This window comes from Dromiciops gliroides, chromosome 2 (assembly GCF_019393635.1).
Source record: "Dromiciops gliroides isolate mDroGli1 chromosome 2, mDroGli1.pri, whole genome shotgun sequence".
NCBI classification, from domain to species: Eukaryota; Metazoa; Chordata; class Mammalia; order Microbiotheria; family Microbiotheriidae; genus Dromiciops; species Dromiciops gliroides.
In genome coordinates, this window is record NC_057862.1 from 595452981 (window position 1) to 595475283 (window position 22303).

General features: G+C 36.7%; 1 protein-coding gene across 1 annotated transcript in view; it reads right to left on the reverse strand.

Annotated features, from left to right (window-relative positions):
* Positions 1-2622: 2622 nt before the first annotated feature.
* Positions 2623-22303, reverse strand: part of ERLEC1 (endoplasmic reticulum lectin 1) — a 48954-nt gene continuing 29273 nt past the window's right edge. Inside the window, exons 10-14 of the mRNA XM_043988009.1 lie at positions 21965-22024; positions 16324-16448; positions 7120-7197; positions 6801-6876; positions 2623-3571 (exon numbers count right to left, since the gene is read on the reverse strand). Coding sequence (XP_043843944.1) covers positions 3500-3571; positions 6801-6876; positions 7120-7197; positions 16324-16448; positions 21965-22024 — 411 coding nt within the window. The 3' untranslated portion in view covers positions 2623-3499. The remainder of the gene's footprint in view (positions 3572-6800; positions 6877-7119; positions 7198-16323; positions 16449-21964; positions 22025-22303) is intronic.

Below are 22303 nucleotides of genomic sequence, written 5' to 3' on the forward strand. Positions count from 1 at the left end.
GTTAATTATTTCCTACTTATGCTGTATATGGTTTGCTTTGTATATATTTGTTTGCATGTTGTCCTCCCCATTTGACTACAAGCTCCTTGATGGCAGGTTGGCTGTTGACTGAGTTCGTGGTGGCGGGTGAACAACTCTAGACTGGCGGGCTGTTCAGGTTGGTGAGTTACCTACTGAAAACCCTAAATTCCTTTGAACCAGCTTAGGCTAAGTTTAGAGTTGAATATCTATCTGTATTTCTATTTTCCCATCTCCTTATCTTTGATTTTTATTAGTTTTACCTTTGTTGTTTAATCAATTCCCGAGTAATACAATCTGATCCTTTTGAGAACTAAAGCTTAGAGCCTCCTTTCTTATTGGCCTGGGAGAAATATCTAAAAAGAATAGTTCAGAGGGGAGATTAAACCTAAAAAGGTCCCTCATATTTCCAGGACCCCAATATTAAGGCAAGTCACCCAAATAACGCTCAGTATATCTAATTTTGGCCCTCACACATAGTTATAACTGATAGATTCCCAAAGAAGTGGAGACTTCTCTGTAGGCAGCAGTCACTGATATCAAGCTTAACAATAACAAAACGTTTGTTACTGGCTCTTCATAACTATTGCCGAAGGTCTTCTAAGAAACATAGTACAAGTGCCACCATGTGACTTCTTGAAAAGTGAATTTTTTTCTAAAATTGGGGTTTCCAACCTTTTGTGGGAAGTTAATTTTAATTTCCCCCAAGCCTCTTGAGATAACCAATGTGTGTGTGTGTATAAGTATTGCTAGTAGCCCACACCAGAGTGTTACCAGTTAAGATTTTAAAAATTACTGGTAGGAAATCCCTATTTTTTTTCCAGGGCAATGAGGGCAATTAACCCAACTAAAGGTAGGAACTAGAATTTACTAGCCTCATCACCAGAGCATGAAAAATTCTTTTTAAAAATTAAAAATGAATAATTGATTTATTGAACTGAATAGGAATGCCATCTGTCTCTACCTTTTTTTTTTGCGCAGGGCAATGAGGGTTAAGTGACTTGCCCAGGGTCACACAGCTAGTCAATTGTCTGAGGCTGAATTTGACCTCAGGTCTTCCTGAATCCAGGGCTGGTGCTTTATCTAGCTGCCCCCTGGAAATCCCTACTTTAACAAAATCACAGAGCTTAGAAGGGAACTCAAGATCTTGTGGTCTACTGCCTTGCCTTTAGTCAGGATAAGAACTGAAACATCTAAGAAAGATATCTCTTTTTAAAGTCAGTCTTTTGGTGGCCTAATTCAATTTAGTTAAAATCTTTAATGACAATTATAACACCTCACAACAACCCTGAGGTAGGTAGTACAGTTTTATCATTCTCATTATACAGGTGAGAAAAATGAGCATCAAAAAGCTGAGGTTTGCCCACAGTCACACAGGTACGGAGTGGTTAAAAACAGGAACACAGATAAAGCACTTGAGCACTTAATATCGTTTCATGTTATCCTCACAACAGATCTGGAAGGTACGTGCTATTATAGTCCCCATTTTACAGATGAGGAAAGTGAAGCAAATAGAGGTTAAGTGACTTGCTCAGGTTCACACAGCTAATCAGTGAGGGTGGATTTGAACTCAGGCCTTCTTAACTCCTAAATCTAGGGCTTTATCCACTGCGGTGCCTAGCTGACTTAAGTTGTATAACCAGAGCATGAACACAAAAGATCTTCAGATCTAGTGCTTTCTCCTATACCACACTGCTTCTAATGAGTTGAAGGTCCCTTTACATCATTCTTCACAGAAGCCCATATTCTCTTATTCATCATAAAAAAAGAACTGGTCTGAGTTGCTATTACCATTAGTTTTCTCTTTTTCAGGTTAAACTTCAATTCCTTTAACTTTGCTGATCACATATTTTTTTTCCATCTCTTTTTATCATTTTGGCCCCTCTTCTGTCACCATGTCTGTACCTCAACAAAGTTCCTTAAGTGGTTTTGTTTTAATAGCGAGGTTCAGCTTTTGGCAAATCTGAATCTAACAAATCTTAGAAAGGACAAAATATGCAGTCTGGCTACCGTTATAAAAAAATGCTAAAAGGACATACTCTCTAAGAAATGCCATGATTGTAATTATAATGGCTATAAAAATACCTAAATATCACATAAAAGTTGGATGTTATAGTTACTAATATTACCCATGAAAATGGGTTCCATCAACTTAGAGCTGGATTGAGTCAGTATCCAAATTAAAAGTCTTGTTCTACTGCTTAACTGTTTGGCTTTTGACAAGTCACTTACCCTTGCTGGGTCCAGTTCCTAGTAAAATTAGGGGGTTGGGTAATCCTTCAGATCTACATCTATGATCCTATGATCTCACTTCAAGTAGGAGACTCAAATGCTACTAAACTGTTCAAGCCTCATAATTTTCAAGAAAATTTGTTTTAAAATACTGAGACATTTGTGAATGGTCCTTTGATAAGAACAGATTAAAAGTAGGAAAATAAATGAGTTTTCTATCACTTTTTTCTTTTTTACTCTTATTTATGACACAAGTATTGAAAGTAAGATGAAGTAAGATGTTTAAAAGGTAAATGGCAAGATGTGAAAACAGAAGAAAAGAATGTAGAATCTCAATCTTGAATAATTTAGCACTGACTACATGACAGGGGCTAGGTGCGGACATTTTATTTAGGAATAAAATAATGCTGTAAAAGTGCATTGGCTCTGGAGAAGGGACTGGGTTCAAATCCTGCCTCTAATGTGTCCTACATTTGTGACCTTGGACAAACGACTCCCCCTCCCTAGGCCTCAGTGTCTTATCTGTAAAATGAGGGGCTTGGACTAGAAGGTATCTGAAGTCCCTTCCGGCCTCACAGCTCTGATCCCAGGACCTGAAAAGATACAGCTCATAATAATCAAGCACAAGAGAGTCAAAATAATGTACATACTTTAGATTAAAACAGCAGGAAATACAACGGAATCCTCGAAAGTGTAGGGTTTCTATCAGAACATGTACCTCAAAGGGAAGAACCAACCATATCAATACATACTGGAAAAATAAACAAAAATTGGTCATAGAAGGAAACGACCTTTTACAAATCAATATTTCTTGAAGATGATCAAAGAAGGTGAAGTTGTCTTCAGCCAGCCATGGTATTCACTTCCCCAACTAGAATTGGCATCAATAATTATGGCCAGCTTAACTAATCAGTTTAAAAACTTGCCTGGAGCAATGGTTAATGACACGATTAACATTCTTGGGCAAGATTTATTTTTGAAACCCATTACCTTAGAGAGGGGAAAAACACTTATTTTACAAAACTTCTAATTCACAACACAAATGAAATGAGTAAGACAAAACTGCTTTAAAAGTTTATCAATAACCTCTTATATACACATATATATTCACAAAGTGGTTCAGAGTCCCCTTAAACAGTCCTTCTGTCAGGCTCCATTGGCTGAGAACTCGAATGAGGTCATTGGCCATGGAAAGTAGAAGTCATGGTTGGTTTTTAGTGATCTTCATTCTTCTGGCTTCACTAATCTTTTAACTGGGGACAGAAAGGAGTCCGTTTTCATCAGCTGTGTCTAAAATTTTACATATTACTGGAGATTCTACCTATAGAACAAAAATAAAGGATTGTTTAATGAATATAATCTTTAAGACAAAGGGAAGGAAATAATTTGTGTTTCATTGTTTTGGTTCAACAATTTGGTACTATTCCTTTAATATTATTAATATTCTTTTAATATTATTAAAACGTGATTCAACATATACAAACCTCCAGCTGATCCCCAATGAATTCTACCCTTAATTAAATAAAACAACACAAAAAAGTTATTGAGATTGATAGTATATGCAACTTCAATAGTTCTATTTGTTAAAAGGATGAATGTCTAAGATCATACCATATTCCCAAATAGTCATATACCACAATTTGTTCAGACATTCTCCAATTTGAAAATACAATTTGTTTCCATATTTTGCTCTTACAAACAGTACTACTCTGAGTATTTTTGTATCAATAGGATTATTCTCATCAATAATCTCCTTTGGGTATGAACCTAATAGTGGCACTACTACTCTATTTCACCAGCTATCTGCTACTGCAGATGATTCTTCCACTTCCACATGGAAAAAAACCCCCGAAGAACCCTTCTTGTCTCTGGTTGCCTCTTCCCTGTGTTGTCTTCTATGATTAGAATGTAAGTTCCTTGAGGGCCAAGTGTCTTTTAAAAATATTTATATTATCAGCATTTAACGTAGTGCCTGAAGTATATTAAATACCGAATAAATGCTCATTTATTCATTATTTCATTCATATTTTCAAATTGTATTCCAAGATGGTTGAGCTCCTTGAAGGCAGGTGCTGTTTTTGCCTTTCTTTGTATGCCCTGAGCTTAGCACAATGCCTCACACATAGTAAGCACTGACTAAATTCTTGCTGACTAGTTTAATTACTTCAAACCTCCATCAACAGTTAATTATTGTGCCTGTTTTCTTCTCACCATCCCTTTTTTTTTTGCATAAAGCATAAAAGTATCTTATTATTTTTCAGTTACATGTAAAGAGTTTTCAACATGTTTTTATGAGATTTTTAGTTCTAAATTTTTCTCCCTCTCTCCCTTCCTTCCCCGCTCCCCAAGACAGAAAGCAATCTGATATAGGTCATATATCACATCCCTTCTAAAAATGAACTTTTTCACCTTTTACCATATTTGCCAATGAGTTCCTGGTGACATATCAATTGATTTGGATTTCTGTGATTATAAGTGATACTGAACATTGCTGAAGATGATTGTTGATAGTTTGTATTTCTTTTTTGTGATAACTTTATTCCTAGTCTTTGACCATTTGTCTATTGGAGTAAGGCTCTAAAAATGGTAGATTTCTGTCAAATTTCTGTAGATTTTGGATCAGACATTTGTCAGAAATGTTTTCAAGGAAATATTTTTCCAATTGAATAATTTATTCTATCTGCATTTTTTATTTGAACAAAAGTATTATTTTAGTATTTTATAATACTGTCATATCCCTTATCTATGTAGTTGTGGGAACTATAGCTTCTGTTCTCTTCTAATTCTCTGTTAATTTATCCATATAGATTCACTGTTCCTTAGTCTTAATAAGGAAAATAAAAATCTCTTGGGAATTCTTAGATGTCAAGAGGATAAATAAGCAAGAAAATTCCATTACAGGTGAGGAAGAAAAATACTTCTAAGAGTCAAAACTGGAAAGCTTGCTCGGATCTTCTTTCTGATTTAAAGAACTGTAAAATGTAGCTATGAAATGCCTGCTGATTTCATGTTTGCAATATCTTTCCAATATGCCCCTTTTCCCCCCTCTGACACTGCCACTACTCTAGAGCAAGTTCTCATCCCCTTATGCCTTGATTATTCTAATAATGTGCTGGTGGGTTGGCCTGTTTCAAGCCCCTTCCCATTTTAATCCATCCTGCACTTAGCCACTAAAAGTTGATTTCCCTAAAGTTTGACTGTGTCACCCCCCCCCCACTCAATAAATTCCAGTGGCTTCCAGTTACCTCCAGAATCATACAAAATATTCTGTTTGGCATTTAAAGTCTTTTATAAGCCAGCTGGCTTCCTGGCTGTTCCATGAACAAGACACTCTATCTCTCAGCTCCTGGTATGTTCTCTGGCTGTTCCCCATGTCTGGAATGTGCTCCCTCCGTATTTCTCCCCCTACCCCCCCCTTTTTTTTGGTGAGGCAATTGGGGTTAAGTGACTTGCCCAGGGTCACACAGCTATTAAGTGTCAAGTGTCTGAGGCCAGGTTTGAACTCAGGTCCTACTGGCTCCAGGGCCGGTGCTCTATCCACTGTACCACCTAGCTGCCCTTTTGACTGCCTTCAAGACCGAACTAAAATCCTGTCTTTTATAGGAAGCCTTTCTCAAGCCCTCAATTCCAGTGCCTTCCCTTTGTTAATTATCTATTTATCCTGTATACAGATTGTTTGTATATATTGTCTTGCTTGTTGCCTCTCCTGAAAGACTGTAAGATCATGGAGGGCAGGGATTGTTCTTTGCCTCTCTTCCCCCCCATATCTTCAAAAGTGAATACAGGATGGGTGCCTGAAAAATGTTTACTGACGTATTAGAATTTCAGTTCTCTGAGAGTAGGGACTATTATTCTCCACTTCCCACATCAAATATTTCTTTTCAAAGAAAAAGGAAAGTTAATCCAAAGTAATTTGGGAAAGGCTTCCTACTTAGAACAGTACTATGAAATATGGATATGAGCAGGAGTTTTTAACAAACTGAGATAGTCTAAGGAAGAAATTAGCTACTAGCTGATACAGTGGGTGGAATGCTGGGCAAGTTACTTAACCTCTCTCAGCTACTATCAATTAATTAATCAAGATTTATTAAGTATTTACTATGTTCCAGGCACTGTGCTAAGCACTGGGAATAAAAAGACAAAAGATAGTCCCTGCCCTCAAGGACTTTACAATCTAATGGGGGAAGACAATATGCAGACAAATATAAATCAAGCTATATTCAGGATAAATAGGAAGTAATTAATAGAGGGAAGGCACTAGAATTAAGAGAGATTAGGGAAGACTTCTAGTAAAAGAAGGGATTTTAGTTAGGACTTAAAGAAAGCTAGGGAGGCCAGTAGGCAGAGAAGGATGAGCATTCAGGCATGTGGTAAGCCAGAGAAATCTGTAAAATGAGGGAGTCTCTAAGGTCTTTTAAGGCTCTCAATCTACAAAAAATTCCTTTTGAACATGACAATATAGTCTAGATGCTTCTTGTAGGCAGTTCAAGGCCTTAATTTAGATTCTAGACCAGACCTGAGACTGGATTCATGACATTTGTCGTACTTACCCCAAGAATGTACTGGCAGGAATGAGGCTCTAACATATATACAGTAACAGCATGAGGTGATTCTGATTCTTTACATCTAAAAAAACACCAAAAAAAAAAAAAATACCTTAAGGAATTCCACAAACAATGAAGACTTATGCTTGTTGTAAGCTATAAAATAAACAACAAAAAGGCTTTAACTTAGGAAAAAATAAAGCAAAGATCTTGTGTAATCTTAATTGGACTTGTTTTTGGAAATGTATTCTCTATTTACGAAAATTTTGTACCTAAGATAGTTGATTTAAAATGAATGATGGATGGTTTAAATGTTAAAACTTACTTTAGTTTTACAGTGACCTGTCTTGGTTTGTCAGTTAAATCACAAATATCTCCATTCCCATAAAAATGTGATACCATCCTACCAACAGAAAAGAAAACAAGTTGTTATTGATAAAGTAAAGGTTTATCCATTCAAGATAAATGAAAGAAGGCCAGTTTTTAACTAGTATAAAATTTGGCTTGTAAAGTGTATTTTAAAAGAAAAAAAAATTGGCTTATAAAATGAATTTTAAAGAAAAAAATTAAGGTTTAAGTATATGTTGTAATTTAAATTTAATGCAACTAATGTTTGCCAAGTTTAGGTCCTACTCAACCCCTTAATTACAGATAACATGCATACTTCAAATAGTATATTATAAAATACTCTGGTAGTAAACTATGTTTTCTCTATTAAGTAAAGTTAGTTATACCCCACTATTTTGCTTTGCTTACAAGTGCACCTTCCCTTTAATATATTCTAGATAGTACACAGGCTCAATAACAAACTCCAAATTACTGTAATCTAAGTTAGTAGGTTTTCCTGTATATTTTCTTAATGTGCTGTGTTCCTTTGTAACTTAAAAAATTGTTTGTTTTTTAAAATTATTACAGACTTGGCAAACAACAGTAAATAAGAATATTTCCACATACAAAGAACAGAAAAAGGGGATGATATAAGAAACCACAAATTTCTATTAGGTAAAACTTTTAAAAAGTCTATGACAAATTCAGCACTTGAGCTTTATAACCATCCGGCTTGTTTGTGGCTCCCTCTGAAATTCTTTGTTTATTTTTTCCCCATACATTAAAAAAAAAAAATTCATTGATGCTGCTTTGGGTTTTTTTGGGGGGGCGATAATATCACTCCCCTCCACCCCCATCCTACCACTCTTTCCTTGGTAACAAGTAGTTAAGCATGTCTGAAAATATGTCTTACTCTGCATGCCTCTGTCAGAAGGTAGGAAGCATGCATCATCCTCAGTCTTATGGAATTGTGGTTGGGAATTGCATTAATCAAAATTTTTAGGACTTTGAAAGTTGTTTTCTTTGCAACACTGTAGGTATTATAGAAATTGTTCTCTTACTTTTGCTCACTTCACTCTGCATCAGTTCATAAAAGCCTTACCAGCTTTCTCTGAATTTATCCCTTTTGTCATTTCTTAGGGCACAATAACATTCCATTATATTCATATACCATAACTTGTCTAGCCATTCTCCAATTGATGGGCACTTCCTCAGTTTCTAGTACTTTTCCATAACAAAAAGAATTGCTATAAGTATTTTTGTATATAGGGCTCCTTTCCCTTTTTCTTGGATCTTTTTGGGGCATATGTCTAGTGGTGGTTATTATTGGGTCAAAAAAGGCTATTGTATAGCTTACTAACTTTTTGGATATAATTCCAAATTGCTTTTCAGCATGGCTGGATCAATCTGACAGCTAGATAAACAGTGCATTAGTGTCTCTGAACATTCTTTCCAACAACTGTCATTTTCCTATTTTTGTCAGCTTTGCCAAGCTGTTAATTGTAAGGTGAAACATCAAAGCTGTTTGAATTTGGATTTCTCTTACCAGGGACTTGGAGCATGTTTTTCATGTTTGTTGATAGCTTGGCTTTCTTATTTGAAAAACTGCTTGCTCATATCCTTTAACCACTGTTTGGTTAGGAACTTTCCCACATCCAGTATTATTTCCTTCCTTGCCCCTCTAATTTGTTTATGATGTGACCTATTTATATCTAGGTCATAGATACATTTGGAGCTTATCTTGGTATATGATGTGAGGTGTTGGTTTAAACTTAATTTCTGCCAGACCACTTTGCAGGTTTTATCTAGCAGAGAGCCATTATATCAGTAGTTGATTATGTTTCTATAGGTTATGTACCTCATCTTGTCTACAGATCAACTTTTCCATTTATTTTTAAACTACAGTTTTGTAATTTGTAATTTGAGATCAGGTACTGCCTTCCATTCCTTCCTTCCCATTCTCCATTTCTCTTGGTATTTTGACCCTTTGTTTCTCCAGATTGATTTAATTATTTCTAGCTCTGTAAAATAATGCTTTTGTAGTTTAGTATGGCACTGAAGTTAATTTAGGGATTACTGTCATTTTCATTATATTGTCACAGCCCCAGTGCAATTAATACCTCTCTAATTGCTTAGGTCCATCTTTTCTTCTGTAGGATGTTTTACAATTGTATTCATATAGTTCCAGTGGGTTTTGGCATAGACTTATAGATATTTTATATATTCTGTAGTTATTTTAAATAGAATTTCTCTTCCTATCACTTCCTACTGGGTTTTGTTGGCATGCAGAAAGGATGATGATATCTCAGTTTATTTGATATTTTTCTATTTTATTAAAGTTATTGCCTCAATTAATTTTTACCTGACTGAATGGGATATGGTGGACTTGAGTCAGTTTAGACTCTGAAGCTGAAGTCTGGAAAGTTCCCAGCCTCCAGTCCCTGTAATTGTTAGACCATTCTGTCCACATTCCATCCCATTGCTAACCCCCTCCCCCCCATTCTATGACCAAGCAGGAGAGCTGTCTCCTGTTAGCACAGACCCACCCTGATACTACCTCTCCCTTCTTGCATTACTAAGCCCTAGCTCCTGGTACCAGCTCTCCTTTCTTCCCCCTTGCCCCCTCCTTACATGGATAGAGTGGTTTCACCCTTTCCCCCTCCCCTTCCCTCAGCTCTTGGACCTAGCTGAGCATGCATCCATACTGTGATCATGCGCTGAACACACATACTGGGTGAGACAGAATTGGATGTTAGATTGTGAGCTCACCCTGTCCACGAGGAGACTGCCCCCTCAAACTTCCATAAAAACCTAACTCATGAGCTCATCAGCGTGCTCCTCATCTCCTGCAGGGAGTCGCCCATTCTCATGAGAATGAAATAAATCTGTCTCTGCTTGATTCAGTGGCCTTCTCGAATTATGTGGGTAAACTGAGGCAATTGTCCCATACACTATGTTTCTCTATGCATTCAAGGCATCTTACTATCTGCAAAGTGAAAGTTTTCTTTTGATATATTTAGCATTTCTTGAACTACTAAAATAGTGGTGATAATACTTTTTTGCTTTACTCTCACCAATAGTGGAAAGGTTTCTATTTTATTATATATAATGCTGGCTCTTGAGTTTAGATAGCTACTATTTACCTTATAAAGGAAAGGTCCATTTATTCCTTCTTTTTTGGGGAGGGGACAATGAGGGTTAAGTGACTTGCCCAAGGTCACATAGCTAGTAAGTGTCAAGTGTCTGAGGCCAGATTTGAACTCAGGTCCTCCTGAATCCAGGGCCTGTGCTTTATCTACTGCACTACCTAGCTGCCCGGTCCATTTATTCCTATGCTTCTTAGAGAGAAACTAGTATTGTTTTGTGTCAAATACTTTTTTTGTATTCACTGATATAATTTTTAAAAATAATTTTTGTTTTAATATGGCAGATTATGCTTAGTATTCCTAATATTAACTCAACTCTTCATTTTTGTTATAAATGAAACCTAGCTGGTATACATTTTCTTTTGAATATGTTACTGTCCATTTTCCCATCTGTAATTGCATCAACTTTTCCTTTAAGTATTTTGATGATATATCATTTGGTTCATATATATATTAAGTATTGCTACTGATTTCAATTGCCTTTAAGCATAATGTGGTTTCCCTGTTAACTATATTTACTACTACCTACTTTTTGGAGTTATCCTGAAGCATAACAAGATTTTGTTCCACCCACTAATTTTAACTTTATGACTGTTTCACGTGTTATTTATAAACATATTGTTGGAATATGCTTTTTAAGCCATTCTGCTATCCTCTTCAGGTTTTAAAGGTGAGCTCATCTCATTTACATTGTTGGTTATGACTGTTAGTTGTGTATTTTCCCCATTTTATCTATTTTCTTTTGCTCCCATCAACCTTCCCTCCTTTACAAAGAAGAGGGGGGGTGGCTAGGTGGCACAGTGGATAAAGTACTGGCTTTGGATTCAGGAGGACCTGAGTTCAAATCCAGCCTCAGACCCTTGATACTAGCTGTGTGACCCTGGGCAAATCACTTAACCCTCACTGTCCCCCCCAAAATAACGACCCCCCGAAACCAAAATAAAAACAAAGAAGAGGACTAGAAGAGAGCATCTGTGTACAACATTAATAATCTATAATTGATGTGATCTACTTCTGCTCCACTTCTCTTTTCTCTATATTTTGGGTGATCTCTTTACTCTCTCTGTTCTATCTACTCTCTTTAGAGCATCAAAACATAACAAAACCATGCCCAGGCTCTCCTTTGTATTTACCTTTGGCTAAGAGCTTTGAAGACTTAGGGTTCAGAGAGGATCCTTGTTTTTTCTATTAAAATGTAAATTTATCTTATAGTGCCTTCCAAATGCTGGTGTGTTTACCTTTCTATGTTTCTCTTGATCCCTGTGTTTACATTTCAAAGTTTATACTGAGCTTGGATATTCTCATCGGGAATACCTCTCATTAAAGCTCTATTAGGATTATTAATTCTGTCCAGTAAGTTATTCTTAGTATTACACCTTTATCTTTTTGCCTTTTGGAATATATTCCAAGTTCTTATCTACAGTAGTAGACTGTCAAATCTTGTGTTACTTAGGCTGTGGCTGCTAGGTACTTGAACTCTTTCTTTGTAGAGGTTTACAGTACTCTTTCTTTTCCTATGAAGCTCTGGATTTTGGCTATGATATTCTCAGGGTTTTTTATTTGGGTGCTTTTTCTGGGAAGGGAACTCTGCAATTATTTCCATTTTAACTTTGTCTTGTTGTTCTAATGTGTCTAGGCAGTTTCCATTCATGATTTCCTGAAATATGGTAGTCAGGTTTTTTTTTAAATCATGATTTTCAGGTAATCTGATGATTTTTACATTCTCTCTCTTTGACTTGGTTTTCTGTTTTGGTTGTTTTTGATACATGATATACATTTTCTTTTCTTTTCTTTTTTTAGTCTTGTTTTTGTTCTAATATTTTTTATCTCATAGAATCGCTGATTTCTTTTTGGTTCATTATAAACTTCAAGGAGTCCATTATTAAGGTTGTACTTCCTTATCCTTCACTGTTTAGTCTTCTAATACTTAGTTGCAGAGTTCTCATTTCATTGCCATTTCTTTTCTCTTTAGTTCCTATTTCATTCATAATTTTTAGCTCTTGCTTCAATTCTTCTAAGATTTCTGGTAGATCTTGTGACCAAGCTGTGTTTTTGTTTGAGGCTTTGCTTGCAGAAATTGTGTAGGTGTTCTCTTCTTTCTGGGGTTGTGCTTTGGCCAACCTTGGCTCCATAATATTTCTTTACCATTCATGTCTCCTTTAATTTACTCATTTTCTCCTGAATTGGTACTCTAGTATTTCTGAATGTTGTGGCTTTGTTGGGTTATTTGGGGTCCTGTCAATGCTTCTTCTGGTTACTGAATGTTGTGTTCTTCAAGGAACTCAGGGGTGGCTCAGGTGAATGAGTGGCAAACTTTAAGAGTCCTAGGGTATATTCTGATGTGCTTTTGGTTGGAACCTTTCAGACTCTCAGTCTTTGTCTGGAGTCAGATTACAAAATGCTAAGTTCCAAATATTGATGGCTTGCTCCTGGTCTATGTTCCCATCTTTTTATCTTTAGGTAAATTGCTTGTTAGATTCAGTTTTTCCTTGCTCACTCCAGACTTCAATATTCTGTTCTGAGGCTGGCCTTTTCTGGCTAGATATGATTCACAGTGTTTGCAGGCTTCTGGGTCTCTCTTTATGCAAATCTGGGCTAGAAAAAAATGCTATCTTTTTTTTCTTCCTTGGATTTCTGCATCATTTCTCAGTCATGAGCTGTTTTTCTATACCATTGCTAGAGTATCTATGTGAGAGCTGAACTGTATACTACTGATGCCATCATTTTACCTGAAATGCTTTTCCTTTCTAATTTTAACCTCATTGATTTGTCTGTGCAAAACCTTTTCAATTTTATGTAATAACTGTCCATTTTTATCTCCTGGAATCCTTTCTCCTTTTCTTGGCCAAGAGCACTTCCTTTATCCAGAGTTGCAAAATCCATCTCTTTCCTTGCTCTTTTAACTTGTTTATAGTATGAATTTGTTTACATGTAGGTTGTATATATCCATTTGGTGCTTATTATAGTATACTGTGTGAGATGTTGGTCTAAACAAAATTTCTGCCAGACTCCTTTCCAGTTTCCAGTAGTTTTTGTTGAATAGTGAGCCCTTATACCAGTAGTTGGAGTCTTTTGGTTTATAAAACCCAAACACGCTACTATGTTTATTTGCTTCTGAAATATATATATATAATTTGTTCCACACATAAGTGTCTCTAAAAAGGTATACCAATGTGAGGAAATTCAGAGTTCAGGAAGGGAAAGCATTTAGGAAAGTAGGTAAAAGTCAAAGAATGGAGAAAAATAAGTGTTTTTGTCAATTAAAGTATACTAAAGGGCACCTTGATGGAAAGAAGAAATGGATGAGGAATTTTGGAAACAAAGCAGTGGAAACAGAGACAGTAAGATATAATAATGATGGTTAACTTCAATTATTCAATCATCTGTTGGAGCTTTCTCTGCCAAAAGCAGAGTAGTTAATAATGCCTTTAGTGATAATTTGACCTTTCATAGTCCCGTTGTACTCTGATCTGATATGGGATATCAGAGCTGATATAATATACTGGGTTCAGTTCTGGAAATTACAGTCTAATAAGTACACTGATAAACTGCAGTGGTCAGAGGAAAGTAACCAAGATGGTGAAGGTCCTTGAATCTATTTTATCTAAGGACTGGTTGAAGGACCTGGTTTGATTAGCCCAAGACACAGGAGAGACATGACAGCTGTGTTGAATGATCTGAAGGCTTTCATGGGGAAGAGAGATTAGACTTATTCTGTTTGGCCCTAGAGGGCAAAACGAGAAGCAAAGGAGGAAGTTGCAAGGAAGCAAATTTAGACTTCATGTAAGGGAAAGCTTCCTAACAATAAAAGTTGTCCAAATATTGGATGGGTGGCCTTGAGAAGAGGTGGGTCCCCCAAAGGATTTTTCAGTGTGCAATTGGGTATATTACAATGACAATTTCTTTCACAAGGGGATTGTACTAAATGCCTCCTGAGATCCTTTTCCAAATATACAATTCCATGATTCACAGTACTCTGTGTCTTGGTAGGTAGACTCCCAAATATTTATACATTCTGTAAGTCACTTTGAATGGAACTTTTTTTTCCTGATGGGTTTTACTGATAATGTGATAATATCTCATGTGCTTTTAGATTTGTAAAGTATTTTACACTTATATTTCATTTAACCCTCATGTCAAGCCTGTGAGGTAGGTACTATTATTATCTCCATTTTACAGACACAGGAACTGAGACTGAGAGTTTAAGTGACTTGACTAGAAAACAAGTAAGGAAGGCACTGACCTTCAGTCTTCCTGACCCAAAGGCTAGTGTCCTATTTGCTATACCACCGAAATAATCCAAAAAAGCTAATAATACTTGTGGGTTTACTTTATCTCCTGCTACTTTACTGAGGTTACTGTTTCAGTTCCTAGAGAGGTTAAATCTCTTGGGTTCTCTTAAGTAAAACATCGTATCTGTAAAAACAAGCATTTTTTTTTCTTGTTTGTCCCTTCAAATTTTTTTCTTATGATACTGATAGTGCTAGTAATTCTAGAACTATATCAAGTAAGTGGTAATAACAGACTTTTTTGCTTTATAGCTGACCTTACTGGAAAGGTCTCCAGTGTTTCTCCATTGTAGATAGCTGGCTCTTGGTTTCAAATAGATAAGTACTGTGTTAATGAAAAGCCCATTTATTTTATAGTATAATGGAAGAAAATGCTGAGTTTGGAAAGCTGAATGCTCAATGGACTTGAGTTTGAATTCTGTCTCTGAAAATAACTACTTATGACCTTGAGTTGGTTATTTAACTTCTATAGGTAGCTAGGTTTCATAGTTGATAGTGTGTTGGCCTTGGAGACAGTAAGACCTGATTTCAAATCCAGCCTCAGACACTTTGTAGCTGTGTGACCCTGGGAAAGTCACTTAACCTGTTTGCGTCAATTTCCTCATCTGTTGAATGGGGACAATAACAATACCTATTTAGCAGGGCTGTTGTGAGGATTAAATAAGATAGTAATTGTAAAAATCTTAGCACAGGACCTGGCACAAAGTAACTGCTATATAAATTTTAGTTGTTATTCTTGTTGCTGCTGTTTATTTTGCAAAAAGGATTTGTTAAGATGCCATTTCCTATTTTTGTTAATTTATGGAATATCCCTCTAAAACTTTATAAAGTTAACTTAACAGATTAAGTTAGACTACAACTTACAATTCAAATTACACATCCATATGAAAAAGAAGTAAAAGCTTTATACCTAATATATATATATATGTATTTTTTTTTGGTGAGGCAATTGGGGTTAAGTGATTTGCCCAGGGTCACACAGCTACTAAGTGTCAAGGGTCTGAGGTCGGATTTGAACTCAGGTACTCCTGAATCCAGGGCCGGTGCTCTATCCACTGCACCACCTAGCTGCCCCCATACCTAATATTCTTAAGACTAAAAAACCAGATTTCTAGTCAGCTAGAGTATCCAGCACATTCAAAAACCAGAGCCTCTCAATATAATCAGGTCCTCAAAGGTCAAACTTAGAGCCTGAGAGGCAAAAGAAAAAATGCAGTGAAAATCAGATGTCTCCCCACTTTGTTCCAGGACTGAAGACTAATGTTAAACTTACAGCTGGAAACCAGGGGCAACAGCCAAGTCACTGAGTCTGATAATCAAAGGAGATCATTTAAGGCATATGATACCACTTTTTAAGAGGAAAAGGTACCAAATATATTGAAACCTCACTATGATACTATTATCATGGAGTAACTTTAGACCCAGTCCAAAGGAGCATAATTACAAAAACACCAGAGCACCTAAATACTTATTCTGTGTCTTGTAGATTCTAATATAATGTCCTAACCTAATTGAGAAATTAGAAATCTTGAAGTCACAAATGAAAACATTCACATTTTTTGGGAGGCGGGGCAGGGCAATGAGGGCTAAGTGACTTGCCCAGGGTCACACAGCTAGTAAGTGTCAAATGTCTGAGGCCAGATTTGAACTCAGGTCCTCCTGAATCCAGGGCTGGTACTTTATCCACTGCACCACCTAGCTGCCCCTTAAGCATTCTCATTTTCACCATCAACCCTCTGATTTTTGTTTCTGTTCTTTGGGCTTTACCTGACTATTTGTGTGCCATCGTCTCGGAGATGATAGGCTCTAGCAGTGTTCTTCTTTGCCCATTCAATATGCTCTTCTTTGTTCCATGTGCCCACAATCACAGATGTTTTTCCAATTTCCTTATCCTAAAATATGGAAAAATGCTTGTGACAGCTTTTACAGTTGGAAATATCATATCTATATTGATGATTCACATCTCTTTTTCCAATTTGCTTTGACCATTAGTCCTATATCAACAACTACTTATTGAACACATCCATTCAGATAGACATTCCTTAAACTTAATGCATCTTCACTCTGAGTTAGATGCCCCTCCTTCTCAAATTATCTTTTCATTAATGGCATCACCAGTCTCCTAGTCACCCAGACTACAAACAGTTCTCTGGTTCCTCCAACAATATCTTCCTCTATATTCATCAGTACCATCACTTCCTTTGAAACATCTCTAACGTTTGTTTCTCCCTCTCCATTTCTACTGCAAGTAAGAAGTTGTAACGTAGTGGGGAAAAGCAATAGCTTAGGACCATTAGGATGCTGTCACTTACTAAATCTGTAACTTTGGGGAAATCACTTCACCTACTGGAACAACCTACTTTATGGTTGGTTTTGAGAATCAAATGAGATAATTGATGTAAAGGGATCAATAAACTATAAAACACTATGTAAGTACAACTGATTTCTGTCAACCTTGAGAACAGCAACTACGTCACAAGTGGCCCCTCTCCCTTCCAACCATCCTGTAGATTCAATCACAGAATTTTGGAGTTGGAAGGGACCTGAATGGTGTTAAGTAGTTCTTCTTCTTCTTTTTTTTTTTTTAGTGAGACAGTTGGGGTTAAGTGACTTGCCCAGGGTCACACAGCTAGTAAGTGTTAAGTGTCTGAGGTCAGATTTGAACTCAGGTACTCCTGAATCCAGGGCAGGTGCTCTATCCACTGCGCCATCTAGCTGCCCCGTTAAGTAGCTTCTTGAACTTGTCTTGAGTTGCCATATTTTCCAGAAACAATGGACCTGGAGTATGCAGAGGTCCTGAACTGTCAAGGACAAAGCCTGCCCTAAGCTGACATAATTTGTTGTTTACACCCCTAGCTAAACTTTGTGTGTATGCGTCCTTGGGAGTTGAAACAGCTACAAAAACAGGCTGCAGTCAGTCTGTGCCACACTGAGAAACTATGTGCAGCAGGGACCCTTGTAGATAAGCAGATCCTCCTATCTTCATGGCCTAGCAGTTCCCAAGGGAAAAGAATGTGGCTTTTGTCATCACCTTTCTCCTCCCCATTGAGAAGAGGATTAATCTTTTCCCCACCCCTACTGTTCTTTTCCTCCTCTCATGCCTCTACTCCTCTGTTGCAATTTCAGAAATATGTGGGATTCTGTTTGGATTATGATCCCCTTGCAACCACATTCATGTTCATTTCTCTTGTAATAAATCCAGGTGCAACATATATCTCATGAACTTGTGATATTATCTTTGTTAACAGCAGCCAGACCTGAACAAGAAGCCCTCCACCATATACCCTAAAGTGCTTATTCAACATTGGCTTGAAGATCTTGAATGAGGCACCCTATTCCCCTTTTGGCTACTTTTAACTGTTAGGAAACAAAAGTATTTATGTTGCCAATCAAATCTTCTTAGGGTACTTGATTTTATTATGCCGCCTTTCCAGTCAAACATCTTCAATAGCTTTATAGTTCCTAAAAAATAAAGTCCAAATTCCTAAGCCTGAAACTCAAGGTCTTTCATAATTTGGTCTCAGTCAAGTTTTCCAATTTTATCTACAACTATTCTTTCAGGTACCAGTCAAGCTAGTTTCCATACCATTCACCAAACAGGCCGTACTCATTTGCTCACATTATTCACCTCACTCTGAATGCCCTTTGTTCAACAGTCTACTTGTCCAAATTCTGACTATCCTTGACTTTTCAGCTCTAGTTCCATTTTCTCCGTAATACCATCCCTAATTAATCCTGGCCACTTTCATGTCCCATTCTCTGAACTTCACTATTATTTATTGTCTACATCACTTTTTGTCACTTAAATATAAACTACTTTGTATTACTTTAGTGCTTTAATTAGTACACACTTGCTGATTTAGTGAATAATTCAATAAAAAGTACTAAGTCCGGGGCAGCTAGGTGGTGCACTGGATAAAGCACTGGCCCTGGAGGACCTGAATTCAAATGTGACCTCAGACACTTGACACTTACTAGCTGTGTGACCCCGGGCAAGTCACTTAACCCTCATTGCCCTACAAAAACAAAAAAAGTACCGAGTCAGAGAATTTATTATTTGTCTGGGATGGTTTAAATATTGTGTTCTCTAAAGTTAAGGGGATGAAGGGTAGGTGGCTTCTTTTAATTTCTTTTCTTTTCTTTTTTTTTTTTGCGGGGCAATGGGGGTTAAGTGACTTGCCCAGGGTCACACAGCTAGTAAGTGTCAAGTGTCTGAGGCTGGATTTGAACTCAGGTACTCCTGAATTCAGGTCCGGTGCTTTATCCACTGCGCCACCTAGCTGCCCCGCTTCTTTTAATTTCAAAAAATTGTATTTTATTTATAATTTGTTATAAAGTATATTATATTTATATATTATATATTTGATATCTGTTTTGTTTTGTTTTGCAGGGCAATGGGGGTTAAGTGACTTGCCCAAGGTCACACAACTAGTAAGTGTCAAGTGTCTGAGGCTGGATTTGAACTCAGGTCCTCCGGAATCTAGGACTTGTGCTTTTATCCACTGCGCCACCTAGCTGCCCCTTTGATATCTGTTTAATATTAAGTTCAGAATAAAAATATTCACATATATTTATTCTGAATTTAATATTAAAAAGAAGACTGTACATGAAACTGCAGATCTCTATTATGTACAGCTTGTTTTGCTTAGAAAGTATATAATAAATTCAATCTGTAGCTTTCAAAATTGTTTTGCTTGTCTATATTTCTGACTTTTGTTGTTCTGCTTTTTTTTTAAAGCCGCCTTAATAAGCTTATGATATTTCCTTTCTTCCTTGCCTTCCTCCCTTTTCCTTCTGTTCTTACCCTTTCCCTATTACCCCTTGTTCTCTCCCTTTCCTATGGGGGAAAATGGTGTCTGCTATAATTTCTTAGATTTTAAGATACCTTGCCTAGGCTGAAAGGATACTCATTCCATATAAAATTTATATAAATACCATCTGAAAAGTATTATCTCCACAAACCCACATTTTTCCTCAATTAAAAAGCAATCTTTTTATTTTAACACCACAAAAGTTCCAAAGAAGAAAATACAATGTAACACAAAAAGATAGGAACATGAAAAACTACCACTTAAGGGATCTTGAGTCCAGAAATATATTTTCCATGAATACTTACTCCTTAGTCCCTTCCTCAAATTCCATTAGCTCTCTATTGCCTACTGGATAAAAACTCTTCCATTTAACTTTGAAAGCCCTTCACAACCAAGCCCCATTCTATCTTTCTATCCTGATTATCTATTTATTTTGCTTCCTTTACCCTATGGTTCAGTCAAGTTGGTCTTTCTGTTCTTGCACATTATAGGCATTTAAATGCTCTATCAATTCATTTTTCTGTCTTGCCCCTGATGTAACATAATACAAGCTTTCTGAGAAAAATGATTTTTTTTTTGGTCATTGTATTCCCCAGTGCCTAATACAGTACTTAGAACACAGTGTGAGCTTAACAAATGATTATTAATTGAGGAAAGGAAAAGAAGGGAATAATGATTAATGTAATGCAAGAATTTATTTTCATTTTTTCAAATGAGATAATATAAAAGCAATAGCAATTTTAATGTTTCACAAATATTTAGGGGGGCAGCTAGGTGGCACAGTGGATAAAAGCATCAGCGCTGGATTCAGGAGGACCTGAGTTCAAATCTAGTCTCGGACACTTGACACTAGCTGTGTGACCCTGGGCAAGTCACTTAACCCTCATTGTCCCGCACTGCCCCCCCCCAAAGATATATACAAATATTTAATTATAGTCTAACTACAGTTATTCTTGTTTGTTTTTTTTTTTTAGTGAGGCAATTGGGGTTAAGTGACTTGCCCAGGGTCACAAAGCTAGTAAGTATCAAGTGTCTGAGGCCGGATTTGAACTCAGGTACTCCTGACTCCAGGGCCGGTGCTCTATCCACTGCGCCATCCAGCTGCCCCTACAGTTATTCTTATTATCATGACTTTAATGTATTTGATTATTCTATTTTCAGAGTAACTGGCTTAGTTATTAACTGTTCACATATCAGCTTCCTATTTTATCTGTTATTTATTTTTTATGTGCATTACATAAAATGGTAATCATAGTGTTAAAAAAACCTTTCACGATCTGCCACAAATCTAAACTTTAGGTCTTTATCAGGAAATAATAAAACTTATGATTATCTGATACTTTAAGGTTTGCAAAAAGAACTTTACAAAAATTACTTCTTTTGGACCTTACAACACAGAGTAAGCTATAATAGCTAACATTTATATAGAACTTACTAAGTGCCTTACAATTATTATCTCATTTGATCCTTGCAACAATTCTGGGAGGTAGGTGCTATTATTATGCACATTTTACAGATGAGGAAACTGAGGCAAAAAGAGGTTAAGTGACTTGACTGGGATCACACAGCTAGTAAGTATCTGAGGCTGCATTTCAACACAGGTCCTCATGCCTCCAGGGCCAATGCTCTATTCATTGTGCTACCTACTTACTCCTGTATATAATATGGGTATTATCATTCCTATTTTCTTATTGAGCAAACTGAGACTCAGAGAGGTTGTGACTTGCCCTTGTCACATAGTTAATCAGAAGCAGGATTTGAAACAATGTCTTCCTGGCTCCAAGTCCATCCCTTTTTCCGTTACAACTCAGTGCCTCTACCATAAGGTTATCTAAGACACTAGACTAACATAAAATTTTCATCCCCACAAACAAAATGATGCTTATATGCTCTGTGAGATTTAAAATTGGATACAGGAGCATTAACTCCCCCTTTTAACCTTTCCCTTATTTATCTCCCAGACTAGTTAGTGGAAGAAGCCTCTGGTCTCTAGTTAGAGCTTTTATTGTTTGGAAATTACAAGGTGATGTTGATTAAAGAGATAGGAAAGTAGAAATACAAACAAATAGTCTTAAATCTAAACTTAGTCTATATTCTGCATAAAACTCACCAAAAACCGTATAGGAATCACCAAAAACCCAAGACCACCTCTGAAGCTGAGAGTCCCGTCAAGCACGTGCTGTTACAGCGAACTGGGCCAAGTAGAACCTCAGTCAGCGTCTGTGTGTGCAGCGCAACCAGCGGACAAGGAGAGCCAACAAAAAGACCTCACTTCTGTTCTCTCCTTGCCTTTTAAGCTCGTACCCCGGAAATGGAGTGCCTAACAGACGGAGGTGGAGTGCACAACCGTTTGTCACGGTCTCCTCCCCAAAAGGGTGGTCCTTCAAAAACTGGCGTACTTTTTACCACAGCTCACAGTAGTAAATGATCCTAAGAACAAACTTTAAAGTGACTGGCTCAAAATTAATAGCCAGTCCTTTATTTTTCAGATTTTGTAGATGATCTAACCAGCTTTTTCTAGCCATACCAATTGTTTTATAAAATAAACATAACTTCAATTTACCTAGTGATATAATAATATCAATACTATTCCATACCTCATGGTATTGATGCACATGTTTGCCGTAGCAAAATTCATATTTCCACCAACCTACACCCTAAGAGATAGTAAAAAAGAAAATGTTAGTGACAGTTTCGGATCGGGGGACGGGGGTCTCAGTACAAGTGAGAAAAATAGTGAAATAATTCTACTTGCACTGTAGAAGGTTCAACAAAATGTTTTTAGAATATGGCAATATGACATAAAGGATATGAACACAGATAAGGAAAATACAATGGAAATATTAACAATATTAAACCAGAATGTATCTTCTCATTTTTTACCAGTGTCAGCAGGAATACATATAATGCAGGGGCTATTTTAATGGTTAAGTACA